The 18,873-nt window shown below is 37.3% G+C and overlaps 4 protein-coding genes and 1 long non-coding RNA gene across 8 annotated transcripts; 3 read left to right on the top strand and 2 right to left on the bottom strand.

Moving 5' to 3' along the window:
- The first annotated feature begins 87 nt into the window (after positions 1-87).
- Positions 88-7,256, top strand: LOC125502240. Its single transcript, XR_007280105.1, has 4 exons — positions 88-3,688; positions 5,503-5,608; positions 6,653-6,849; positions 7,124-7,256. It is a non-coding gene; the product is annotated as an uncharacterized LOC125502240 (long non-coding RNA).
- On the bottom strand, positions 3,862-7,150 carry LOC105685968. Of its 2 annotated transcripts, none has more exons than XM_048660261.1 (4): positions 7,028-7,150; positions 5,150-6,827; positions 4,305-4,860; positions 3,862-4,192 (listed from the first exon to the last, which is right to left on the bottom strand). In XM_048660261.1, the coding sequence occupies exons 1-2, from the start codon at positions 7,081-7,083 to the stop codon at positions 5,909-5,911; spliced, it is 975 nt and encodes a 324-aa protein (XP_048516218.1). In that variant the 5' UTR covers positions 7,084-7,150; the 3' UTR covers positions 3,862-4,192; positions 4,305-4,860; positions 5,150-5,908. The 2 variants fall into 2 exon arrangements, with proteins under 2 accessions (XP_048516218.1, XP_012255903.2); XM_012400480.2 differs by having other exon boundaries at positions 5,251-6,827.
- A 1,118-nt stretch (positions 7,257-8,374) lies between the features above and the next one.
- LOC105686081 (aldo-keto reductase family 1 member B1-like) lies at positions 8,375-10,832 on the bottom strand. Its single transcript, XM_012400681.3, has 6 exons — positions 10,676-10,832; positions 9,708-9,875; positions 9,481-9,597; positions 8,927-9,322; positions 8,673-8,821; positions 8,375-8,592 (listed from the first exon to the last, which is right to left on the bottom strand). Exons 1-6 carry the CDS (start codon positions 10,748-10,750, stop codon positions 8,550-8,552), a joined length of 948 nt encoding a protein of 315 aa, XP_012256104.2. The 5' UTR covers positions 10,751-10,832; the 3' UTR covers positions 8,375-8,549.
- A 765-nt stretch (positions 10,833-11,597) lies between these two features.
- On the top strand, positions 11,598-15,793 carry LOC105686080 (E3 ubiquitin-protein ligase RMND5A). 2 transcript variants are annotated; one of them, XM_012400679.3, is made up of 7 exons: positions 11,598-11,809; positions 12,386-12,669; positions 12,825-12,962; positions 13,044-13,342; positions 13,473-13,575; positions 13,740-13,894; positions 13,954-15,793. In XM_012400679.3, exons 1-7 carry the CDS (start codon positions 11,659-11,661, stop codon positions 14,033-14,035), a joined length of 1,212 nt encoding a protein of 403 aa, XP_012256102.2. In that variant the 5' UTR covers positions 11,598-11,658; the 3' UTR covers positions 14,036-15,793. The 2 variants fall into 2 exon arrangements, with proteins under 2 accessions (XP_012256102.2, XP_012256103.2); XM_012400680.3 differs by having other exon boundaries at positions 11,606-11,809; positions 13,972-15,793.
- A 425-nt stretch (positions 15,794-16,218) lies between these two features.
- Positions 16,219-18,022, top strand: LOC105685948. Of its 2 annotated transcripts, none has more exons than XM_048660131.1 (6): positions 16,219-16,419; positions 16,486-16,560; positions 16,648-17,170; positions 17,239-17,371; positions 17,458-17,550; positions 17,623-18,022. In XM_048660131.1, the coding sequence occupies exons 1-6, from the start codon at positions 16,409-16,411 to the stop codon at positions 17,775-17,777; spliced, it is 990 nt and encodes a 329-aa protein (XP_048516088.1). In that variant the 5' UTR covers positions 16,219-16,408; the 3' UTR covers positions 17,778-18,022. The 2 variants fall into 2 exon arrangements, with proteins under 2 accessions (XP_048516088.1, XP_048516087.1); XM_048660130.1 differs by having other exon boundaries at positions 16,220-16,419; positions 16,645-17,170.
- Positions 18,023-18,873: the final 851 nt, after the last annotated feature.

Genomic DNA, 18,873 nt, shown 5'->3' with positions numbered 1-18,873 from the left:
ACGTACACTATATCTGCGCCATGCTGTTGTGACGTAATATTGTTTCACAGACATTCAAGAAGTTCGTGAATGTTTTGTGCATCCCTCCTAAGCTTCTAAATTCAATACTACACACTGACCCACGCGACGACCCCAATGTCGGGTATTCCAACCCTATGATCCTTGATGAACTGAAATGTCAGGGGCCTGTTGAATTTTTTGTCACTTCTTTGTCTTTTTCTCATGGACCAGTGGCAACGACTCGTTCACAGTATTCTGGCAAAAATCAATATCGAACGTCATGAATACGCGGTTCTGATATGAAAAACATATTCAGACGAACCGCCATTTTTTCAAACTGATCTCTTAGATTTCGGTCACAGATCTGCGAATTTTTCAGCAATGAACTGTCGTCAAACCTTCTTGAAAGCCTAGAAAATACTCACCTTCAAAATGGTCGTATCTCTGAAAATTTTTCATAAAGTTCGAAGCCTGACGTTTTCACTTTGGAATACCTTTTGAAAAATTAGTCTCAGTTACCCCTAGCATTGAAATATTTGTTCTGATATTATACGAAAATTTTTCACAGAGATTCGAGCATTCGAAATGAAGCGTTATTTGGCTCGAAATTGAGGTATTACTAAGAAAGTTTCGAGATGTTTAGTATTAACAAGTAAGTTAGACTAATTAGCCAAACGACGAAGTCGATGCGTCGAATTTTTTTAAATTATTCTTGTTCCGCTGAGAGATTTTGGAAAAATTATATCGACAAGGTCGAGAACCCTGTCAAGTATAATATGTGTAGCGGAGATTGCTGTGAGCGATGGACGGACGAACGCGAGAATCTCGCTCTAATCACTCTCCGGAAATTTTGTACCTCCTACTCGTGATTCAAAAAATCGTTACTCTCCCCGTAATCATCGAATGTTTGACAATTTTCAGCTTAAATCATCATAAAACTCACAATCAGACATACCCGGGTCACGAATGGACAGTTAAATATTCAATAAGTACGTCTTAATCTCCAGTCGCGGCAATAACGATTGACAAAATGTGCTGTCTTCCGCTTTTCATCTCGCACCAATTCAAGATATGGTAATGAACAAACAATCTAATAAACCTGGAACGAGCTTTTTGTTTACGTTGGGTCCGGGAAGGACTTTAATCTTTTCGACGTACCATCCTACATCCACTTGGGTCTGTATCACTCGAGGGCGAAGAACAGTGCGTTTTATCTGTAGACGCGTAGTAGACGTGTTATCAAAAGAATGTGTATATCTTACTACTTAAAATGTAAAATCTACGAACTCATGAAATCTTCAATACTCCAACGAAGAGTCTTCAGTTTCATTTTTCACTATATGCGATGTGTTTGCTTCCTAAAAAGCTATAATATTAGCTCTCGTTGAAACCATGATCACAAATGTTTCGAAACACATAGTTTAACGTGTTTGTCACAGACATTCTGTGCCCTATGCATAATCTACAGGACTGAGATAGACTGAGCATAGTATGTAATTGCATTTCTACGAGCAGGTAATCGTGTGCTTATCTTGAATGAATGATACAGAAAATGAGGAACATCGTTATAATGTGTCACTCATGATCAGAAAGCAACTCTCCAGACTAAAATTCAAAGAAATTTGATGATTTTTGAAACACAACTCGACCCGTTGACTGATTACGACTTTTCACCCACATGATTGCGGTCCGAATGCAAAAAATAACGTCACGGATTTGTGATGACAGTTCGAACAAATATTTGGCTTAAGTTACGTTTTCAGTTAGAACTCGAAAATATGGTGAATAAACGTGACAGAATTTGTAATTGTAGAGTTATACTAAGACCAACACTCAATTCATGTCTTTTTTCCACTTTTCAAAGTTTATTTTCAATTTTCATGTATATTTTAAGACTTCAGAGATAAGCTGCCCATTCATCCAATACAAATTAAGACTACCGCAAACAGAGCGAATTCTAAGTAATACAGAATGCAATGAGTGCAACGTGATTTATGGTCTCGTGATAAGGTCACATTTTTCTTTCCAAGGTACCAGTTCATTTCGACTATTATTACTTCGTCTGCAAGATGTATTGAGTTGTGAGTACATGTAGATACCATTGATTTGTTTCGTGGAAACCTAAACAAATTTCGGAAACGTCTTTTCGATTGAAATAAATATTGTCACTATGGCTATCCACTGCAAGTATGCTTTTGCAAATTTCTATCGTTCTGTAACTGACTCAGTCATCGATACATCATAGTTTTAGAAGCTCAGCTTGTTTTCTATTTCGGCAACTGAATATTCAGAACTATGCTTCGTAAAATCGAAAGATTGTTAAAATACGGCGGGTTCGTTATTTTGCACAAGGTACAAAAGCATCCACAGCTCCGCGATTCTCATTTGTAGAATTGTACAAATAGAACAATGATTTTGTGATTCTTGAAAACGATAACATGACGGAAACACTGGCTTTATTAGTTGGCAGGAATGACGTATAGAGAACAAAAGTAATCTCACCCCATTAAGATTACGCTAATCTCAGCTGGAAATATTTTCTTCATACATATCATTTGTAACGATCCATTGAGTACTGCATGAATAGTATTACGTTCAGACATAATTCATGTGGAATGTTTATATCCTCATAAATTTACCCTATCTTGTGTTACTCAAAATAATCATAATCCTAGATTTCATTTTATATCAGCTCTAATTTATACCGTATTTCAGATATGCACTGAATTTACGACGACTTCTTACTTCTTGGTTTGCATTATATGACGAAAGAAGACCCCAAGATCTGATGCTTCTCTTTTTCGTAAAACCAAACCAGTGCATTCTGCATTCAAGAGAAGAGATGCGATTCCATAGAAAGTAGCAAAACGTTTTAGGGTATTTTCTCGGATTCGGTTAACGGAGCAAATGACCGGTTGATTAGATATCTAGCATACTCCGGGAGTTCATTAGCAATGGTATCAACGTCTTCGTTGCCTTGGCCTTTGTCACGCATGCCAATCTTTTTTGTTTCTGCACGACTCACTGACTTTTCAGACAAACTGAAACTATTTTTCGCAAGTTATTGCTTCGAAAGGTTACCGATACCCTTCCTATCTCTTTCCAAGATCGAGAATTTCAATTTCTTGTGCAATTACACGGTTCGAAATTCAGTTTTCAAGAGATCTTTCCTGAACCACCAAAGCTCACAGGACTCCTCTCACGAGCAGTTGGTTGAAATGTTCGGCGTTAGTTCGTTCGAGGGTCTTGATTTTTCAGATAAGGCCAGTTGCCCAATCGCTCGAACAGCCTGATTCCGGTGTTTATTATCCAACGACAATTTTTCAACCGCTGCAGCACCTCCATCACCATGGACGGATGTAATTTGCTGTAATGTGGGACGAATTGACCCAGCCATTTCGAGCTTGTACTTTGACCCTGTTGAACACAGATTACTTGAATTATGAATATAAATATGTTTTAATTGCTCGGTCTTGGAAGAACGAACTGAATCGAACTAATTACTAAGTAATGTTGGATCAGCGTGCTCGGTTATTTGATTTAGTTCGCTCGAACCTCTTCAACTTACCAATGGAACGAATATGTGAATACTCACCGATGTTATTCACCGTATAATTTGAAGTTTCCGCTAGCGAAATGCTTTTAATTATTAATCAGCACTGTTGCAGCCAAGAATTATATTATCTGTGTAAGTGCGACGTACTTTATTTCCGTCAATTACCACAAGCGAACTTCTAAATTTGCTCAATAATTTGTATCGGTTATTGGCGAGTAAATATAAGAGAGAGTTTTTCGAAGGAGTCAGGTGGAGCGAATATTGAAGTTTTCTGCGAAGAGGGAAAATTATTTTCAATGCATACATTTAAAAGAAACTCCCGTGTGCGATGAAGGAATTTTATTCAAAAATTACGAAAGCGAGATAGAGAAACAAATAATACGGATGGCGGTTGCCTGGTTTCACACTTTTCCTTCAGCTTTATAAAAACAAATCTTTATCAGAATCGTCGTCCTTAAGATTCCCATTCTTTATTGCTCGACGTAAACGTGATTCCGTTCGGTTCTTCCGATTCTTCATTCGCCCCTCGTATTTCATCTTCAGACGCAGGTATTGTCTGTATTCCGCTAACTGAAGATTCTTCTTGTGATCAAGAACAGAATTCTCCGTCGATTCATCAGCTTTTTCCGCTTGCTCCTGAGGTTAATATCACGTCGTTAAATTAGAGAAAAATGAAAAATACAGTTGTCTATATTTTTCCATCGATTTCACAATTAAATTTACGAAGATATACGAATTTTGATCAAACCTCATCCGACAAATCCGTTCCGCTATCCACATTAATGATTTCCTCAAGAATACAAATCGAATCATTCAATGATTCTACTGCCGGTGACATAATTTCTGGCGATAGTTGTTTTTCCGGAGTTTTCGCTAAGAGCATGTTAGAATAACTTCCTTCGTTACTTACATCCATCTCATTGTCAGCTGATGTTTGTCTCCTGATTGCCACAGGAGATTTGAAAAGGCACTTGCCGATGAGAAATAAGCTTTGGTTTTTCTCGACTGCAGCTGACAAAATACCATTCTTCGCGGCTAATTTTGATATATTGTTATTCGGCGTATTCATAATAATGTTTGGCGATTCATTACGAGGTGTGTTGAGTTGCGTTTGTTGTAAAACTCGCTCAAAGTTCTTATCCTTCGAAAAAATTTTCCGCGCTGACCAAACAAAATGCGGATTCATTTTAATTTTATTGGAATCAATCCTCGGTGACGTCGCCGTAATCTGCGATGGTAATGACAGAAGTCTCGGGCGAGCCATTTGCACTGTAGTAATTCTGTTTATTATGAATTTTACGATACTGAAAGAAAAAAGGAAAAATTGTAATTGAAACTCCTGCAATCAACGGTAAAAATAGATGTGGATTCATCGCTATAAATTTATATCCACCGATAACAGTGGAAAACTATCTGGTTGTAATTCTTTTTCCTCGCCAATCGACAACATGGCTGACACATGGTACGATTACATAGGAATTCCAACTCTGCGAACTGATTATACTATAAATAAGGTCATGCAGTTTTAAATCTATGCAGAATATTTTATATGCAGTTAACGATGCGCTCATTCGTTCACGTGCTTTATCGTACCTGTTCGCTTGCGACGAATTTTTTTGATAAAACGAGTAATCGGCCCGCCGACAAACCTATTATACACGTAATGATCGTGGACGACGTAAACAATACTTCACCTTCTCGATCGATTTTATTGTCTGGTGTATAATCAGTTGAACGCAACCAAATTTTTTTTCACTCCCATCCATTGGCGGCCAATTCTGAATGTTTGGTGTACTGTAAATTCTTATATTACAGCACGATATTCACATTATATTCTAGAAAAGTACGGGGCATTAAACTAGATCTTCATCCTGTTTTATTGAAACAGTTTTTTCTCACACGTTTATTATGCATCACATATTACTATATTTTATACATTTATACAGCATGCTTTGAGTCAACATCTATAATCACGAGAGACCAGCTGTTGGACTTGAAGCTCATTCATGCCACGTGTACGAAGCAAATGGTTAATTATTATCCCAGTGTAATGTAAGCATGATTATCTTTAAATAACATACAAGTTAATTATCCACAGTAATAAATTGAAAAATAGATCTTGGCATGAATATATTTAGACAAGTTGAATGAAACATGTACAATAATTTATTACAATTATATTAATACTTTCTAAATGTCGAGGAACTCATAAAATATATACTCAGTCGTGACCCCGTATATCTCATATTTATTTTTAGTTTCGTGCACACGCTTTCAGAGTTCGGTGGTTTTCGAACTTCGGCAAGAGTTATGCATTCTTTAAAGATAGGAATCCAATTTAATTATCACGAATTAGGCTTGATTTGCGAAAGAAGCCTGTTGATCTTCCGTATTTGTGGCATTTGTCGATTTTTCAAATTCAGCGTCACAGACATCAGCGGTTGGTATCGACTGATCGTGCATCGAGCACATCTCTAATTGTAAGCCGTCATCTGGGCCATTAGTGATATTGTCACTGAATTTTTTCCTTCCATGAGATTCGAGATGCTTCACGGAATTCTCGCGCGAACTCTCGTTGGTTTTCGCCGATTGAATTGCAGAAAAACTGATGTCCATGTCTAATTTTTCGTTAATTCCCGAGCAAGACTCTGAATAATCTGATTCGTGAAGACACGAATCAAAGGAAAGTTGATCCGATGGATTATTATTCGACCTTTCTGACATTTGTCCTTCCGAAATAGTCTCCAATCTCAAATTCAGGTCTGTTGAGATATTTGAAAATCCGGAATCCTCGAAGTGGGAGCTTTCGCGTTTGGGTGAAGATTGAGTTGATCTACAGTGCATAAAATCGATATTCATTTCTGAGATCGAATCTTCTCCACAAGTATTAACCTTGGAGTATTCGCCTGAGCTTTCGATAGTCGGATCCGAGTAGAAGCTCAACTGTCGGGCAATCGGAGCTCGAACACCAGCTTTATTTTTGTTTGCGAACTTATTTTGATATTCGGATTCGAATAACTCGACACTGTCTAGCGGGTTATAAAGCTTTACCGGATCTTTTTCAGATCGATTATCTCCTGATGGTTTCTGTTGCAGTTCGATCAAAGATGATTTATTGTCAAACTCTTCTACAATCTTGTAAAACAGACGTTTGCGTTGGAAACATTCCCGTGCCCTTGCCACGCGAAGGATGTCTGAAGTTGGCGATCTTATTTCAAACGTACTAGTTGGAGTTGTACTCGATGGCGAAGGGTTGAGGTCAGGAAGCACGCTGAAATTACGGTTGGTTCAAGGTAATTGATCTTATTGTTATGTTTACCAAAACTCGCAATAGATTCATTAGGAATATTTAGACGAAGAAAAATTTCTACTCATGGATTTGGCATATCATAGATCTATGATATGTTCGATCGCTGAATTTTGGCAGACATTAACTTTTGGATCAAAAGCTCAGAACTTAAAATTACTCACAAGTTGAGAAAGCTATTCATGACGAATCTGAAAAACTTGCAGAGCAGTTTCAACATCACAAATTGTACTTCCAAAAAAATTACTTCTCTCTATAAGGCACTACTCGAGGATACTGTTCACCTTGTTCTTCTCGAATGACTACACCGGCCGCGTCCAAAGTGGAATTTGGAACCTTTGTGGTCAGGTGTGAAAATTTTGCACGCGGCCATACCTTAAGACACAATGTGTCCAACATTCAAATGAATAGCATGCGAAAGAGCCGCAGTGATTGAATATCAGTATTGCCAAGTTGAATTCCCGATTGAGTTGTCATATAGAAAAAGGAATATATATAGTACATGTACACATATACGTGATATCGTCCAAGCAAAATAAACCGAGCCCTTCAGCTCGCAACCAAACGTATGGTAAGTACCGTGACTGTTGAAAAAATCGCAGGGTCAGAATGCCGTAGGAAAGTTCCATTCGGTTTATTGGCAACAAAGTAGCGAAAGAGGATTGATCAGAAGAGAGAACGTCAGATAGATGGGATCGTACAGAAGAAAAGAGACGGACAAAGAGTTGGGGACGTAGGGATGTAGGGACAAGTCTGTTGTGCTATGCAAAGAACCTACTGGGAGAAGCAATTGCCGCAGATTACCGCCAATGAATGATGATTCACGACCGGTTGGAAAATTTTTGCTCCGTCACACAAGCATGATATCGTTATTAGACATCAGCTACACTTGCCGACTGTTCGGGATTGCGTTGGTTGTCGTTTGCGTAGCCCTACGGTTCAGAATTCGGAACTTTCCACTGGTTCGGTGACCTTAGGATTGTCCGGTTAAGTGCGTGAACTCAACCCCTGAAAGACTACGTAATGGATAATAGTCATACCGATGTTATGTGCTCGTATTCGTAACGAGGCTTGACGTTGAAACCATAGAGAGGATGTCCTCTGACAGAGGATGTGAATGTGGGCTTCGCACTGTCGCATGTCGAGCCGTAACTAATATGACGCGGTACGTGCGTGCAAACACCATGAAGAATAGCTACGTTTCTTCAGTGGACGATTTTAATCAATTCATGAGTAACTGGCATCATCTAGAAGTTAGCGATTGATTGTTTTTTTCTCTACGAACATGTCCAGAGTATTGACGAATTTACCGTTGGAGCTATAACTCACAAACATGAACAACGGAATATTGGAATACTCGTTATACTACGCGTCTATCGTTCTCTATGATGGAAAATCCGGCCGATTTGATCATGACTTACGGCTTGAGCTTGTGCCGACAATGAGCGTTTTTGTTTGATACAACTCTTCGAAGGAAGTATCCTGAACTTCACTTACACAATATCCTATTGTATGTGATCAAACTTATTTTTATTGTTAACCAGCTCATTTTACATTGCATAAACGAGTATACATTGAAGTTTAGGTGTGTGTTACTATGTTAATTTTGACAATATGTTAATTAAGTAAACCTTAGGACGATAGAAAGGATCGCGATAGTACCTCAAATTTGTAGAACATGCAGCCTTAAAACTCCGCATGGAATGGGTACTCCTTGTGATTTTTCAGCCTGAAACACGACATATTTATAATCCCTCAGCTCAAGTCAAATTATGCACTACGTCAAGTAAAATACTATGTGATACTCACTCGTCAGCGGATGTTACGCGCATACCGGTATCAAACTTGTCAATAATTGCCACCTCTTCGGGAGTCAATTTGAAATCGAAGATGTTAATATTCTCTTGGATGCGCGCTTTGGAGCTGGACTTCGGAATTGGCACGGTGCCGATATCAATCTGTATAATCGATGACAGAAGAATTGATTACCAATGGTTTGAATTGAAAGGTACGATATTTTCGCCGAAAATTTGGAAGCTGGTACAATACTGAGATTTCGTTACCAGATATCTGAGTAGAATCTGCGCCGGTGTTTTGCCATATTTTTTTCCTATGGCGACAACCTCCGGTCGGTCAATTACAACCACGGGATCACTGGGCTTGGCCCAAGGTCGAAGAGGTGCACCTAGGGGACTGTAACTCGTAATGGCTATTCCTCGGCTTGCACAGAATGCACGAAGCTTTTTTTGGTTCAAGTTTGGATGACATTCGACCTGATTAACGACTGGTTTAATTTTAGCGACATTGAGGATTCGGTCTATCTGCGAAGCATTGAAGTTACTAACGCCGATGCTCTTCGCGTAGCCAAGACGATAGCATTCTTCCATTCCACGCCAAGTTTCTTCTAACGGAATATCAACGTGAGATTCAACCGATGCGGGAAATAAATCTCCAGAATCCTATTGCGACGAATACATTCATTACTTATTGTTAGAGGAGTTCGATGTGTAGCGAAATTTTCATGATTCCCTTTTCTTATATTCACTTACATGTTCGAGGAATCATTGTTGATAAATTTGACGCATCACTCCGAAATAAATTAAGTTTTGAATCTCACCTTGTAAGCAAAGGGCCAATGAATCAGATACAAGTCAACGTAGTCGAATCCGAAGTTTTTCAACGATTCCCTACACGTGGGAACGACATCCTCTTCTTTGTGCTTATCATTCCAAAGCTGCAAGTATTCACACAGGTTGATAACGTGCCAAGCGTATCGCATATTTTATTCATCACATATTCTGCATTATCATTATTGAGATATAGATTTATTGGGTGTGGACCTACTTTCGTGACAATGTAAAGATCCTTCCTCGTAACGACGCCTTCGCGAATCTTTTCGTGTATAGCTCTTCCGATGACGTCTTCGTTGCCATATCTCATGGCACAGTCAAAGTGCCGGTAGCCAGCGTCAATCGCATCTTTAACGGCTTGACTTACGACGCTTGGATCATCCTACGTTTATTCAAATATTACATAACTCATTATTCCGTATTCAAGTGTTCGTATATTGATGATTGCTCTATACAGTCGTGCACGATAAACTGCAATGGGATTCATCTCATGTTAATAGCTACGTGATATTAAATATTCTTAGCCGTTGAGGTGTATCGAGCTCCGAGGATTTATTATATAATCTCATAGACGAATAGAATAACAGATTATACACATATGTTAACACAGTTTGGTATTATTGCGATCGTGAGTATAGGAAGTCGTACCTACACTCGCAAAAAACGAATTGTAACATCACCGTAGGCGTTGACTGAAGATTGGTATCTTCTCAGTCAACGCCGTAGGTGGTGTAGGATTGAATTCAGCACCGAGATCGCATTACGTCAGATTGTAAAATTCATCAATTCAATTATGATTGTAGATACCAAACAGAGCAAAACGCAAAATACATGCACTCGCTAGAGATTCGTGATGACCCCATCGGACGTTGCTTCCCGTTTATCAATCAAGTTATTCTTTATATTACGAGTGGGTATAGCCTTGAAACTACTTGGTCGTAATGGATCAGAGCAACGTAATAAATACCGGTCAATGTGCTAAAATGAGTACGATCGATCCGAATTCTTCAGTGACAATGAAGCATGAGAGTTCAACGAATATGAGCGTTGTAACGAGAGACAAGTCATCAAGTTATTCTGATGTTATTATACTTGTTTATCACCAATATTTCAATCCCAATTCTACGCACTATACAGCGGGTTTATATTGTTCAGTAGATAAAATCAGTCCTATCGACTTACGATACCCTGCCAGGTGCCGAGACCAATAACAGGCATCTTTTCCCCGTTGCTGAGAATGAGACTAGGAACTGCCATGTCGAACAACTATACGGCTATAACTGCGAGGGAGATTGCAGGCTGAATAAATGTAGATTTGCGCGTGAGGGGAAGTGTTGGATGCATACGACTGCAGAATATTCAGAGTAAACGTATACCTAATCGGTCCAATAAACGTGCTGCAAAATATCGAAGATTGTCGGTAGCGAATCGCGGTCAAGCATCCGAACGTACGTGTGCAAGCCACAGTTCGCTAATGTATCTTCTCACAGTCACTTGCACGTAGACCTGCAAGGAATCCTTCGCCGATTAATACCATTTTTCGAACATTGTAGCGGTCCCTGTGGACATACTGATTGCAACGTAGGTGTACGATTATTGCGATTTTAAAAATCTAGTATCTTATCTGAGCGGACTAACGGCATCTCACGGAGACTTCAATGCAAGTGGAAGAAAACGTGGTACTTGTTTCATCGTAGACCTTGTAATCTATTTCATACGAAGAAAATATTTGTTTAAATTAATCATTATCGGAGATATGAACGTTGTTGAAATTACTTGGTACCAAGTGACTTGTTAGATCGTACAGAACATTGTTCTACGAGTGCTGACGAACATTGCTTTTGTTCGGAATGATAATTATTAATTACCACATAATTTTCGTTACATTGACGAGTTCATTCGCAATACCGTTAACTGAAGATTAGTATTTCAGTTAACCACAATATTAATCATGAAGATTCTAAGGAAAAACTAGTCCTAGCGCCCTAGCGCGCTGAATTGTATTTTGAATTTAAATAGTGGATTTGCGCACGCGGCTCGCGAATCTTGGCCATTGGCCAATTTTTGTAATCTCAGACACGTCATTGCCAATGGCAGTCAGCATTATGTCGGCGAGCTACCGTAGCAGACATCCCTGACGTCAGCAGCACTGACGCAGCAGCATCATGCGAAAAACAATAATGGAGGCTTGCAATGCTGTCGAGCGCGAAGTTGTCAAAGTTTTATCAAAATTCGGTGCGATAAATGAACACGGCGGAACGGTGTTGCGTGATTTGATTAATCACATTGAATCTCTGAAAAAAGAACTAGAAGACGGTGAGTTTATAGATTCCATAATCCGCATTATTGCACTTTGAACAAAGGATTTTCTTCGGGCCAAAACATTTCATCTGTATCGGAGGTAGATGAACCCAGCGGTATTGGCAGTAGGGGTGTTTTACTAAAAGAGCTGAAATATAGTGCGCCCACATATCAGGGATCAAAAATCAATACATGACCGTTGAAAACTTATATCGTTTTGACGTTAGCTTTGTTTATTTTCATTGACTCATTACTACGTCAAGCATCAGATGTAACAAATCAGGAATTTTTATCCCGTTAATTCCTCTACTCTGCATTGTACGAGTAACTATTATTTCAACCGTATCCCCGTTATTTGAACCATCATCAAATGAAATTTTGATAACTAAAAACACAACAAGTAACCTAACCTCACTCTTCTGACTTTCCCTTATTGTATTATTGAGTGGTATTTCTATGGTTGCGACAAGTGTTTCTTACAATTGCCTTAACATTAAAACATCCTAACTTCATTAGTTCTTCCCTTTTAATTGTTTCGCCAACACTGTCTACTATATGGTTGTGATAAGAACTTTTTAAAATTGAAATCAGGTCCATCGGATCATGAGCTGACACAATGTCAGATCCAAGTTATGAACCAAGCAATGACCAAAGTTCGGGATACAGTACAGCGGTTAGCAACGGATCACCGGGACCTGCACAGCACAGTTTCAAAAGTTGGCAAAGCCATTGATAGAAATTTCATTGCTGACTTTGCCAGCACTAGTAGAGAGGATGTATTTTCTGGACCTGAAAAAACACATTTACTCAACCAAGTCATATGTCAGCACTTTTATCGGCAAGGGATGCTAGATATTGCCGATGAATTGGCAGCGGTAAGTTGAATCTGACAATTAACATGAGTTAACACATTTGAAATGCATTTTGTACTGTGTGCTAATGTGTTGTGTACTTTCACAAGATGTGATGAATAGCAGTTGTATGTCATATTATTTTTAAAGACTGAAGTAGTTGATTTTTTCCCTCACAGGAAGCCGGAATTAAGACTGAAGAGGGTAGGAAGGAGCCATTCACCGAACTAAATCATATTCTAGATTGCTTGAAGCAACGAAATCTGGAACCTGCTTTAGAATGGGCTCGCAATCACCGTGATGCACTCTTGGCACAGGTAAGGCTTTGATTTGCAGAATACCCGAATGTTCTAAGAAATACCTATGTACCACATGATGAGAATGCAATTGCTTTCCAGAACTCATCTCTAGAATTCAAGCTACACAGACTACATTTTATAAGATTAGTACAACAGGGTCCCACCAAACAAGCTGAAGCTATTTTATACGCCCGAAAAAACCTCACACAATTTGTCGCTCGTCATGAAAAAGAAGTTCAATCTTTAATGGGGACTTTGTTATATTTACCAAATGGAATACAGTCATCACCCTATAGTCACCTGTTGGATCCAACGTTGTGGCTCGATATTCACGACGTTTTTACTAAAGAAGCTTGTACATTGTTGGGACTCAGTGTCGACAGTCCTTTATCTGTTTGGTAAGTTTTCATGTTTTATTCGAACTTGTGGTGTCAATGAATAAAAAATTCATGACAGTTTTGTTATTTCTGATGAAGCATAATAACTCATTTCAACTCATCATGAACCATGTCTATACTATTTTTTCAGTATAAACGCAGGATGCACAGCTTTGCCCGCCCTCCTCAATATCAAGCAAGTGATGCAGCAAAGACAAGTAACGGGCATTTGGAATGGAAAAGATGAGCTTCCGGTAAGTTGCATATAGAATGTATATCTGTACCTAGCTTGACCGATGAAAGGCTATCTAATTATCTGAAAATGAATAGCTAGAGTCATTAAAACATTCATTATTAACTGCATAATAATTTTTCAAAGCTTTTCTATATTGAAACTATCTACAACATTTGTCAACAGATCGAGATAGATTTGGGAAAGCAGAGTCGCTATCATTCAGTATTTGCATGCCCAATATTACGACAGCAAAGTACTGAGAACAATCCTCCGATGAAGTTGGTGTGTGGTCATGTGATTTCGCGAGACGCCCTCAACAAACTGACTAGTGCTAATAAGTATGTAATTTGTATGAAGTAACAATTCAACGCACTGATATCGAAATCACTTTTTAAAGAAATCAATTTGTTTCCAGATTGAAATGTCCATACTGCCCAGTCGAACAAAACCCCGAAGATGCCAGGCTAATATACTTTTAGATGCCAGATAGATGTGATAGATCGTATTTGTAATGAGCATACCTTACGTTTCTCTCCTTAGTACATGTATAGATTTATAAATACATAAGTTTTATCCACCTGCTCTGGCTGCTTAGCTAATAACATAAATTGTACACTTGTACACCATTGTTCAAGAATTTTTTCCTAACTTTCTCAAGGATATCGTTTACCAACACTAACTTTTGGTGGTTTGTGTGTTACTACTGTTTCCTATGTTTTGTTTTATAGAATGAATTCACGTCGCAAACTTTTGGGATTATTTTGCCACAATTGAATGTAAAAATGCTGATCGAGGTCCAGTTAGATTATTTTTGCTTCACAATTAGTGAAAAATTATTCGAGACACGGCCTAAAGTTTGCGACGTCTTCGCATAATCGCATAATATTCCTAATGTTATTTATCACTTTATTGGTTTCTTCAGCAGTTTGATTTGGTAAATGAATATCCTCTTGAGTGACTGAATATCTCTGCCTGTTTGATTACAACAATTTGTACGAACATGAAATGCACTGAATTTGCGATACAGTAATCATTTATACAGCTAAAATTCGATATTAAAAGCGCTTCTCTTAATTACACTCGGATCATGTAGTGTCTCATAACATTATCACATTTTGCTCGTGTTACTGAAGTCATTTTGTAAATTGAACCGCTCTGAAAAGTTTTGCGAACTTAGGTGTGAATTATACGCAGTAACCCGATCCCTATCAGATGAGAAATGGTGATATTATTATTATTCCCTGTTGTAGTTTCCGGTCATCGATCAGTCTGCAGAAATTGTTGATAGCAATTACTACTTGATCAACTGTTGAAAACGCATCTAAAACGCGTTTGCGGGATACTAGAATTATTCGAAAAGAACGATTCGCATAATATTTGATTTTAGTGTAATTAGTAGTTGCATAAGGTATAGTTATTATAGATACTCATGTCGCATAACTACTATCCGCGCAGTTATTGGAACGTGATCATATTATAAAATGCTGTTTAATGCCTAATGGCATGACAACGAGAGGTGTACCTCTAGCTGTAACAAAAATAAATACATATATACATTATAAAAACTTGTAATATTGTAACAAGCTTGAAAGCATCAACATGTCGTTAAACGTTCATTACTAATCTTTGTTTTGTTGTTTCATTAAATAATCGGATTTATCATCGTGAACATGTTCATTTTGAGCGGTCAGGTGGCGTATAGTCTTTCGGTTGAATTAGTTAATGTGACGTACATTATATGTATATTCATTTAGGTATTTTGGTAGTAGTCGTAAAGCCTAATTGAGTCGACCATAACATTGTTCGGAGATCAAAAGACATTAAAACACATGAAAAATTCGGAAAGATGCGAAATTTCAATGATTGGCTAAAAATCGAGATTTTTCTTAAGCCGCAGGTAATTTTTCTCTTTGAATTTCGGCTCACAAATCAAAATAATTGGTATGAGGAACGAGTGTATTCTGATATACTTCGAGTTCAGCAATGCGACTTCATTCGCTGTATTTCTTTTATTTCAACGATTGGGGATCTTATTTGATCGCAATCTGCCCGATGGGTCGAGCACGATTGGGTCTTAGCAAGAGAAATTATAAAAAAAAAAACTGAAGCTTGTTATTGAGTATGAATTCAAATGAAAACAAGCCGAAAAAAAAGATCGTAAATAGTATTTATGAATATTGTTAACAATAATTGTATAGTGAATTTATTATGATTTTAATAAATTTTTTTGTTTTTAAGATCTAGTTGTACACATTTCTTTCGACTTACAATTCACATGTTGTACATTAAAATTTTCTTCCGATGAAAAGAAATATTAGCTATCTTAGTTCAAATGGTACAAATCAAATGCGCCCAAGTTCATTGAATTTCAATCATTCGGTCCTGAGGTTACGCGGTACCGAAAGAATAATATACGAAGATTGCTTTTGCATCAGGACTCATGATAGATAATTTGTAAAATTTCGAGTATATAGTTGGAGAATTTCAACTTCACGTCGCTTGATGATTTGTCATGGATTAGCGAGTTTGGTCTCGTACATTCAAATTGAGCCTGACATTTCATGGTGGGTATGATGTGCCCAAAAAAAAAAGATTTTGATTACATTACCCACCTGATTTTTATTATTATTTTTCCACAGAGAAATGTGTACCTATTGCCCACGAAGTAATCAGGCCGCTTCGCATCGCATTTATTGACCAAACACCCTATATCATGTTGCATCTTCCATAGCAACAATCTACGTTCGCACAAACATATTTTATTTTGCCTTCTACTTCAGTCATTTTTGAACGATACATTCAACATCTTTTCCTTAGATTGATCATCTTCATTGCAGCCAATAAGGAGGACCATGAAAAGGGGGTAAGATGTATTATTATGGGCGGATTGCGGTGACACGAGTTTTCTTCTAAACTGATAAAATTTAAGGAAGGAAACTAATCACAAATCGGTGTCCAGAAAAGATAAATCTATTTCTAAATTATCCACCAAACTGATCGCTGGGTACGTCTCCTTTTATAAAATGTACTTTATTTATTCATCGCTGTCTGAAAACCACAATTATGGAATTTTATTAAATTTTCACAGCAGTAACGACAGAAATAAGCTTTTAGCAAGTAGCGACAAGGACAGATCATCGGTCAAAAATTTATGTATTGCCAGCGAACGAACAGAAAATTTGAAAAGATCATCACAAAATGAGGTTCGTCAGACCGAAGATAAAACTGGAAAGGCTGACAGCCATCCACCATCTGTAGATTTTAATAAGTGTACTTCATCCAAGTCAGAAGAGAAGGGTCGACCTTCGATAGACCAGCGGTGTTCCGATAATAATGCAGCGCAATTAAGTCATAAACAAAAATTGCTTGACGATTTAATCATACGGGAGGGAAGTATCGAGAAAATACTGAAGATTAAAAAACCTTCCAAGACCGTTTACGATGTGGACCGAATGTCCCCTGACCAGATTCGAGAATCTCTTTGCCAAGTCGATGCTAGAACAACTAAGGCATTTAGTTTTCTCGCGGACATCCAAAGCGATAATGAAGAGGAGGACAGAGTCAAACCAACACGAATTTCTAAGGATCATGAATTGAGTCCAACCGACATTGATGTAATCACCATAATAATTCAGAATTTACTGAAATAATGGCAAATCGCTTATTGGAATATGTTTTACAGTTACAACTGTCGTCATTAGTAAAGCGCGTCGAACTGAACCGAGCATTGTTAGAAAAAACCAACCAGCGGATCAAAGAGATAAATTTTTTAGCCGAAAGGAACAAAATGATTTCTATCAGGGACATGAACTATGGTAGGTCGTCAGATTCTTGGGTTTGCATCAAGGGCATGTAGGATATTCAAGCTTTATTTGATTAACGATTCTTAACATTTTTACAGACGAAGAATCTTTTTTGAAACTGAAAGAAGCTGGTGACATTGAAAAGCCCGTTCCAGCCGCAGGAACGGCAACCGTTTTTCACCCAGCAATTGGTGAACTGATAGATAATAAAAAATTAATGAAAATCGTGCATTTCTGTAATTTCATATTCATTATTCTTGCAGAGGAGCTTAAAAAAACAATGAATGCAACCGTCCAAATGTTGGGATATGTTAACAAAATGTCCAGCGGAGATTTAATGGCATCAGATTTAGAAGTTCCTCCGGAGTTGACGGAATATTTGAGAGCATCTGCGGTTATGCCGGAAAAACATTTGTAAATCGGAAATCATATTCAAATGTGCGTAATAAATTAGTTGGAGAAAAATTTCTGCAGCCATTACTGTTTTTTCATATATTTTATTTGCTTCAGCACATTTTTCATATACATATTATATATCATATATGATTTTATAGATTTACATTGAATTTTTGGTACATATCGTATTCATGTGATTACACAGATATATGTATGTATATATAATTTGTTTAGATTACAATAGTTTGAGTTATCATTATTATAACTAATTTTTCTTTTCTTGACACTGCGTTATCATCATCATGAACAAGTTTCAAAGATTCATTGATATAAGGATATAAGCATAACGTTATACGCGTTATGCTACTACACATAAATTCTTTTGCAACGATGATATACTGCAGTAGTGATAGTAGAATTTTGATAACGATAAATAATAAAAAGACAGTATTATAGTAACAACAATATACAGAGTTCCCAAGGTGATACCCGTCATAAAATGATCTATACACGTATACGATAGATTTTCAATGAATTACTGTTACTATTATTATTATCATTATTATTATTGTAATTGTTAATGTTATTAATATTATTATCATTATTATTATTATTATCATCATGATTATTACTAGATAGTATAATATAAGCCTATAGTATTTTAAGGTAGTTGGTTATCATAAATATACATTTTCATACAATCATTGTTATTGTTATTTATACTAATAAATGAAATTTATTGATTATTTGAAATTAGTTTCTGAAATTTTGATGTATTAGAATAACTGATCGAAAGCGAGTTTGGCAGAGCTCGGAGCTGGTGTGTGACTTTCAATCCTTTGTGCGTAAAAATATTTTTGGTTGTTTTTTTTTTTTCGTTTCATTTTCTTCAAAATGCTGTACATGATTAGAAATAATGATAATTAGATTTTCGAACACGCCTTTTTTCAATACGTCAGGCGAAAATCGGACCCATACACCAGCTGGTTAAATATTACAATACAATATACGATTAATTTATCGACGCGATATTAATTATATTAAACTATATAGTTAAATTTGTACTTAAATTTTCATGACGAATTAACAAATAAAGGTTATATAAATAGATAGGTACT

Source organism: Athalia rosae, chromosome 1, assembly GCF_917208135.1.
Source record: "Athalia rosae chromosome 1, iyAthRosa1.1, whole genome shotgun sequence".
In the NCBI taxonomy this organism is placed as follows: domain Eukaryota; kingdom Metazoa; phylum Arthropoda; class Insecta; order Hymenoptera; family Athaliidae; genus Athalia; species Athalia rosae.
Note: the sequence above shows the minus strand (reverse complement) of the source record. Positions and strands in the feature narration are given on the sequence as shown.

Coding starts and splice junctions, on each gene's coding strand:
- LOC105686080 (XM_012400679.3), top strand. CDS start 11,659: ATGCGAAAAACAATAATGGAGGCTTGCAATGCTGTCGAGCGCGAAGTT. Junction 12,963..13,043: donor GTGATGCACTCTTGGCACAG/GTAAGGCTTTGA, acceptor ATTGCTTTCCAG/AACTCATCTCTAGAATTCAA. Junction 13,895..13,953: donor AAACTGACTAGTGCTAATAA/GTATGTAATTTG, acceptor CACTTTTTAAAG/AAATCAATTTGTTTCCAGAT.
- LOC105686081 (XM_012400681.3), bottom strand. CDS start 10,750: ATGGCAGTTCCTAGTCTCATTCTCAGCAACGGGGAAAAGATGCCTGTT. Junction 9,876..10,675: donor TCGGCACCTGGCAGGGTATC/GTAAGTCGATAG, acceptor GAATAAACGTAG/GATGATCCAAGCGTCGTAAG. Junction 8,822..8,926: donor AGATTCTACTCAGATATCTG/GTAACGAAATCT, acceptor TCGATTATACAG/ATTGATATCGGCACCGTGCC.
- LOC105685968 (XM_048660261.1), bottom strand. CDS start 7,083: ATGTTGAAACTGCTCTGCAAGTTTTTCAGATTCGTCATGAATAGCTTT. Junction 6,828..7,027: donor ATGAATAGCTTTCTCAACTT/GTGAGTAATTTT, acceptor CCGTAATTTCAG/CGTGCTTCCTGACCTCAACC.
- LOC105685948 (XM_048660130.1), top strand. Junction 16,561..16,644: donor TCCACCAAACTGATCGCTGG/GTACGTCTCCTT, acceptor AAATTTTCACAG/CAGTAACGACAGAAATAAGC. Junction 17,171..17,238: donor TGAGTCCAACCGACATTGAT/GTAATCACCATA, acceptor TATGTTTTACAG/TTACAACTGTCGTCATTAGT.